The sequence below is a fragment of the Peromyscus californicus genome, unplaced genomic scaffold (genome assembly GCF_007827085.1).
Source record: "Peromyscus californicus insignis strain IS unplaced genomic scaffold, ASM782708v3 Scaffold_4__1_contigs__length_199733344, whole genome shotgun sequence".
NCBI lineage: Eukaryota > Metazoa > Chordata > Mammalia > Rodentia > Cricetidae > Peromyscus > Peromyscus californicus.
In genome coordinates this window covers 122,351,272-122,358,771 of record NW_026294562.1, presented here as the reverse complement: position 1 = coordinate 122,358,771, position 7,500 = coordinate 122,351,272, and the positions used below count along the sequence as shown (strand labels likewise).

The window sequence follows — 7,500 nt, the reverse complement described above, 5'->3', positions numbered from 1 at the left end:
TGAAACCGAGTCTGAGATACAAGTCCCTAGAGGACCAGGCAAGCTTGGAGGCTCAGGCCTCAGGAGACGGGCCCTTAGTTGTGGGAAATCTGGACATCCTCTACTTCAGGCCCTTTCCTAACACATGTCTTGATCTCCCTTGGTGTCTCCAGAAAGCTTCTGGGGTCAGGACCTGGTGGCGCTCCTTGGCCCAGCTTCTGCAGCCACAGCCCATGGTCACCAAGGCCGCTATACCAGCTCGGAGGAGACTTCGCATTCAGCAGCTCACACGGCACTTCAGATCTCCAAGAGCATGAGGGCACTCTCCCAGCTAGCTCTGTGTCTGTTGTCTGGGAGGGGCTGTGGCTGGGGTTGCTGACCTGCTGGGGAAACCAGAGATGCCCAGCAGGCCCCACTAAATCCCTTGAGTAGGAATGAGGCCCCCACAGCACACCCTGAACAAGGTGCTGATGGCTGCAAGCCAAGAACTAGAAGACCCACAGGGGCCTGCCCTGCCCGTGGGATTTACCTGGTCATGCAGAAACCAGGCCCCGGGGACCCACCTGGCCGGGAAGCTTCATGCTCCTTAGTGCCCAACCACAGTCACCACGGTCTAGGAAGCTCAAAGAGTGGAGCTGGGGAGAGGCAAAGGATGAGATGTGGGGTGGGAGAGTCACCCAGGAAGATGGCTCAGACCCCAGAGTAGCTGCCTGGGATCCTGGTTTCTTAATGGGTGACCTGTGTGAGACATGTTTGCTTTATGGGTTTTGTTTTCTCATCTGTGAAATGGGGGGAGGAGTAGCGACGTCTCCCCTTGAGGGATGATAGTGATGATCAAGGAAAGATCCCATGCTTGACTGGATCTGCTTCTGCCACCACAGTACTTCCTGTCCTTGTCAAGGAACACTGAGTTGCCTCCCACTTCCTGCTTCTGGGCAAGCGCTGACCCCCCACTCCAGATCTCTTGGAGTTAGAGACAAGGGCAACTAGGAGGGCATCCTTGGTGTGGTTCCCTTCCCCCTCAGCATTCTTTCCCTTTTCTCTCGAGTCCTTCTCTTAGGCCATTTTGAACCTCTCACCCCTCTTCCCAGGCTTCCCTTTCAGAGGTCCCTCGGCTGCCCGTTCTCTCTTTAGCAACCAGGACTTCCCATTGTCAGGGAGGGACTGCTTGCTCAGACCACCAGTACCACTGGCCTTGGGTGTCATGGGATGCAGTGTTCTGTTCTCAATAAATCTAGGAGTCCTTGAGGACCAGAAGAGATACAACTTGTTTATCCAGAGCGACCATAAATCCTAATTCACTGGAATAGTCAGGGTTTACATCTTGCTCCCCACTTATGGCTGACAGCATCCCTGTGTGACCCTGTAGATAAGTAATTATGGAGTGATGGGAAAGAAGACAGGTGGCCCAGTGAAGAGGGACAGTATAGAGTTGGGGAGACTGAGGACTGCATCCCTTCTTAGGGGGCACGAGGTTCTGTAGCTTCCATTGTGGGGTCTTGATGCCCTACACCTCCAGGACAAGATAAAAGAGCTGCAAGCGCCCGTGAAAGGGAAGCCTTGCCCTCACACTTCTCTGTGGGGTGGCTCTGGTGCCCAGGTGTGAACAAGACAGCTGGAGATGAAATGGAGTAAGCCAAGGATGAACCCTCAGCTCGCCCGCTTCCCCATTTGCCTGCCAAGTCCCCACGCAGAAGAGGAAGGGGTTTGGCAACATGAAGGGTGGATTCGCACTGTGGATTCTGAAGCCACAGCTTCAGGATCTCTTTGGAAGCACACAGCCCTGAGTGGGGCCCCTTGACTTCCAGACACGGAGGTGCCCTGCTGCTGAGCATGCAAGCTGCAGAGGGAACAGAGGTTGACCTAAGCAGCCTTTGGAGAAAAGCTTCAGGGTCCCTTCGAAAAGCAATGGCCCATGACCACATGAGCACCAACTGTTAGAAGAACTGTCCTTGGCTGCTGGTAGACAGAGGGGACATTTAGAAAGCACAAGGACATTGGCAGAGTCCTGGGCTGGCAGTCCACGGTTAGGCTGCCTGGAGTGACCTTGGGCTGGCTCTTTATGCTCTCAGAGATGCCTACAGTCCTCAGGTGCCTGTGTTTAATGCTCTTGTGATTGACGGCTTTGTTATAGCGTGAGGCTTACCCTCCCAGTACTTCACACCGCTTCACACCCCTCCTGTGTGGTGGGTCCCACCATCACCCCTAGTCAGTAGAGAAGGAAGTTAGGGTTCTTTATGATTGGCATCTGCCTGAGAGCACCCACCCCAAAGCAGCAGAGCCATGTCAGAAAAGATGTCTGTCATTTCAGGGCCATCTTCTTCTTCTTCTTCTTCTTCTTCTTCTTCTTCTTCTTCTTCTTCTTCTCCTCCTCCTCCTCCTCCTCCTCCTCCTCCTCCTCCTTCTTTGCCGTCGTCTTCTTCTTTTTTTAAAAACATGTATGCGTGCTTTGCCTGCATGAGTGCCTGTGTGCCATGTGTGTGCCTGGTGCCCACAGAAGGCAGGGGAGTGTATCAGATTCCCTCCCTGGAACTGGAGTTATAGATGGTTGTGAGTCACCACGTAAGTGCTAGGAATCAAACTCCCGTCCTCCAATGCTCTTAGCTGTTGAGCTATCTCTCCAGCCCTACAGCCATATTCTTAACCATAGGATACAGAAAATCCCAGGGCAGGGGATTTTCTCCAAACTCAAAGGAGAGTGGGTGTTATGACCTCTGGCCCAATACCACCTGTGGTCCCACACACCTGTCTCCATAGCAACAGTGGAGGGCCATCATGCCATCCTTAAGATCGCTGACTTCGGATCTACTTCCTACTGAAGTGTATGGGAGCCAGGTCACCTGCTGGTTGGGTGATGGAGGTGGGACTCTGGCTTTTGGGGACCAAGGTAGGACAGGGACATAGGAGGCGTCTGATGGCTGGGAGAGATGAAAGTTAAATAAAAAGAAAAGAACAACCCTAACCAACCAAACAACAATAACAAAGACAGCCCACCTCTCCCAGGTGAGTGCCCCTACCAGACTTTCACAGCCAGTGTGAGCACGTCTGACTATTTCTCCAGGGACTAGCTGAGGTCGAAGAGTACCCTGGTGCAGCGCCTACTCTGGGACCAGCTGGGGACTGTGGGGCAGTATCGCCCCTCCATCTCCATCCTGCTTCAGAGTCAGGGGCAGACCTAAAGCGGAGGGCAGTCGGGCGGCAGCCCAATGGGAACCACCCGGAGACTCTGCAGGTGAGCCTGCTGGCCATAGGACTTACTCGGGTAGCGATAGTAAAAGTCGTTCTCAATGTTGCTGGAGATGTTCTTAAGCTTCTTCTCCAACCACCAGTGGGCATCCGCCTGTATATCGTAGCGCACGAACACGCCGAAGAGAACCACCATCGCCACCTGCAGGATCAGGCAGGTGACGGGCAGCCGCACCCGGAGGTTGGTGTTCCAGGCCATGCTCCGCACCGCCCGGCCACTCCGCACGCAGGGCTCCGAGGCTGGGGCCACACTTATAGGACCCGGGCACTGGGCGGGGCGGACGCGGAACAGCTGACCCTGGTGCCGCCCACGCGCCCTGGGCGCTACCCAACCGGCAAGAGGCCCGCGGGGCCGCCCCGAGCCCGGCGCCCCTGGAAGCTCCGGGTGATGGGAGCAAAGGCAGAAGGAAGAGTGTAGAACGCCCCAACTTACGCGCGTCCCGTCGATGCCTGGCCTTTTCTTCCTTGTTTGGGTGAACAGAGCGAGAAGATGATCTTCAACGCTCATCCAGATCAGAACGGAGAATTCCCAGACTTGGAATCGCTACCCACATCGCCACCGCTCCTGATCCTCTTTTTTGTCTGTTTTGTTTTTTTCAAGACAGGGTTTCTCTGCATAGCTCTGGCCGTCCTGTAACTCGCTCTGTAGACCAAGCTGTCCTCGAACTCACAGAGATCCGCCCAGAATACTCGGATTAAAGACGAGTGCCACCACAGTCCGGCTACTCCCATCCTTTTTGAGACGTTCTCCCTCTGTAATCGAGGCTGATTTCGAACACTTGGCAATCCTCCTGCCTCAGCCTTTTTATTTTGTCGAGGCAGGGTTTCTCTGTGTAGCCCTGGCTGACCTAGAACTCACTGTGTTGGCCTCGAATTTATAGTGGACCTCTTGTCTGTGCCTCCTAAGTGCTGGGATTACAGGCCTTCTGCTACCAAACCTGGTTTTTTGTTTCCGTTTGGTTTTGTTTCATTGTTTTTGAGACAGGGTTTCTCTGTGTAGCCCCGGCTGTCTTGGAACTGCTGTGTAGACCAGGCTGGCCTTGAACTCAGAGATCTGCCTGCTCCTGCTTCCCGAATGCTGGGATTAAAGTCCAGCTTTGGTTCTGTTTGTTGTTGTTTGTTGGTCTTGTTTGGTTGGGTTTTGTTGTTTTGTTTTTGGCATCTTTACTCAGTAGCCAAGGCTGGCTTCCTGCCTCAGACTCCCAAGTCCTGGAGTCAACAGCCTCCACATTCACTTTCCACTCTCCTTTTTATTTTATTTACTTTTAATTAAATAATGTTTAGGGCTGAAGAGATGGCCCAGGGGCTAAGAAACATGCACTGTTTTACAAAGCACCCAAGTTGTGTTCCCAGGGCACATATTGGGTGCCTCCCAGCGGCCTGTAACTCCTGCTCCAGGAGGACCTGATGCCTTGGCAGGCACCCGCACCCGTGTGCACATACATCTCCTCCTACACATAATAAAAGGTAATACAAATAAATCTTTAAAAATGGGTAACTTTTTATTACATTGTGTTTATTTTTATGCCTGTGTTTTGGCATGTGAAGGCCAGAGGACGTGTGGAAGTTGGTTCTTTCTTTCCATGTGGGTCTGGGAGATCTAGCTTGATGCCAGGCATCTTTACCAGCTGAGCTGTCTGCCAGGCCCAGCATCCTTTTTTAAAGCAGGATACTACCATGCTTGATTAAGCCAGTTGCTACTGTTGGACACTGAGGCTGGAGTCATAGGCATTAGTGGCATGAGCACACAGGTACATAGGTCTTTGCATGTGTCCATGAATCCCTAAAGGTGGGGTGATTTTCACACCTCACTAGATTTCCCCTAGGAAGTCCCCACTACACAAACCAAACGCTCCACACGCCAGGGGTGTGTCCTTCCGAGTACCTCCATCAGCACCGGATTTACAACCATATTTGTCCATAGGTAACACATGAGGCTGAGCACCGGTCGGTGTGTTGGGAACTCCAGGGGCTTCACTATGCCAGCATGGGGCACCAAGGTCCCAGTCCTCAGCAGAGAATTGTGCTGTTTGAAAACAGCCAGGCACCACAGGAGCCTTGTCAGCAAAAGGCAATATTTAGTAAGAGCAAACTCTCCTTCGTACCTTTAAGTTTGCAACAATTCACAGGTGGATATTGTAGACATGTTGGGAGTGAAAACTGAGTTCTCAGGCAGGCTAAGGACCTAACCAGAGATTCATACCCCTGGAGAGCAGTGGAGTGAAGAGAAGTCTGCAGCGTCTAGCTAGATCCTCAGGCCCCTAGGTTCCTCAGAACAGCCGCTGACTGAGGAAGAGATGGCGGAAGTACAGGCTCTGAGAACAGGTCTAGCAGGGACATGGGAGAGGTCTGCTCAGCAGGATGACCATCTTAAGGTTAGATAAGGAAGCAGAGATGTCACAGTCATGCTAAGAACTGCCCTCTTTCACTGGCTGACCCACACCTCTAACAGAGTCCCCTAGCGTCCCCGTGAGACTGGAACCTGGACTCTTCTTTAGGTGGTGCTTATGGGACCCGGAATAGTGCGGCCCAGGCCCAGGATGCTGACAGAAGAGCCCCGGAGAACATCAGTGGGACAGACCTGGAGTCACAGGCCAGCCTGGTTCATCACAGGGAGCATAACAGAGCCCTCTGACATTGACTTTCACGGAAGGACTACATGTGACAGGTTAGGGAAGCCAATAAGTGTATTCAGAGCACCAGAAACTCAAGGCTGAAGGAAGACACTGTCATCAGCTGACATTTTTTCATTGGTCACATTTCTGGGCCTTTCTACTCATAGGTCACCATGAATTAATATTAAAAACATCATGTCACCTTGTGAATGGCGAGTATGGTTCTGCTGCATGAACTTTCTGAATACCACAAGCATTCACTGACTTAGGAAGTCAATATGTAACAGTGCACAAACCTTGGTGGTATTTTTTTTTTTTCAGTCCTGGAGATGGATCCAGAACTTTGGGCATACTAGGCATGAACTCTAGCCCTGAGTTACACTCCCTGCCCCCACTTTTTTTTTTTTTTTTTTAATTCCAGGAAGCTACTAGGCTGGGTATGGGGATGCACACCTTTAATCCCAGCACTCAAGAGACAGAGGCAGGTGGGTCTCTGTGAGGTTGAGGCCAGCCTGGTTTACATAGTGAGTTCCAGATCCACGTGTGCTTTGTGGTAAGACCCTGTCTCAAGACACATTCTTCCCTTTCTTTTTTGGCAGTACTGGGGATTGAACTTAGGGCCTCATGCATGCAAAGCAAGTGCTCTACCACTGAGCTACAGCTACAATTCACTCTTCAACTTCTTAAGCACCTGGGTGTCCCTGAGCAAGGTGCTACCTCCTCACATCTCTACTGACCTGTAAAGTGGAAACAATGATGCCCGGGTTTTGAAGACTCAAGACCCGTCAATGTGGAATGGTGGGGAGATGGTAGAACCTGCCTTTGGACCTGGTGTCTGCTTCCCCTTGCTGGGTGACCTGGAGAAAATTCTTAGTCCCTTTGGGCTTGAGGACTCAACTGGGTATGAATGGGCATCTCCAAAGCCATCTGTGAGGGCAAAAAGCCCTTGCTCAATTGCAGCCACGCAGGTCACAGTGTCTGCCTCTGTTTCCCCTATTCACATGAAGTCTTCTCTTCGGTTGGCCATTGCTTCATATTTAGCTGCAGCCTTGCCCCGACCTCAGTCACCCTCAACCACGGAGTGACTTCACTCAGATCTGTGGGCCACTCCCTACGTAGTGTTAGCAGCCTTCTGCTTCTGCCCCCTTACCCTCTCCTCCGGCCTCCTCCTATGGCTTGAATGTTCCTACCAAAATTCATGTTGACATTTAGTCCCCACTGTGAAGTATCAATACTCGTGACCAGGGGTTGCCCCTCAGAGGGGTGGTGGGTCAGGAGGACTCTGAATTAGTGGGTTCGTGGCAATCTGAAGTGGCTGTTATGAAAGCCACCTTGAGTGTCTCTTGGGTATGCTCATTTCTCACTGTGTGATGCCTCATGCTACCTGTAGACTGTCCACCAGCAAGAAAGCCCTCACCAAATGGGCTCCCCGGATGTTGGACTTCCCAGGCTCCAAAACCGTGAGCTGAATAAAGCTCTAGCATTTTTAAATTTCCCTGCTTGTGGTGTTCACTGATAGTCACAGGAAACAGACGGATGGAACCTGTCCTCTTTCCTCTGCTCTCCCTTCTTTTTACCACGCTCTGTACCCTCCCAGTCACACCACCGATGGCATCCGAGTCTCCTGCTGAGCCGCTCCCTCAGAGGCACCCTCCCTCTG

General features: G+C 52.1%; 1 protein-coding gene across 1 annotated transcript in view; it reads right to left on the bottom strand.

Moving 5' to 3' along the window:
* Rhcg (Rh family C glycoprotein) overlaps nucleotides 1-3,553 on the bottom strand; it is a 25,806-nt gene extending 22,253 nt beyond the window's left edge. The window contains exon 1 of the mRNA XM_052763231.1: nucleotides 3,238-3,553. Within this exon, the coding sequence (XP_052619191.1) occupies nucleotides 3,238-3,424 (187 nt within the window). The 5' untranslated portion in view covers nucleotides 3,425-3,553. The remainder of the gene's footprint in view (nucleotides 1-3,237) is intronic.
* Between the last annotated feature and the right edge of the window lie 3,947 nt (nucleotides 3,554-7,500).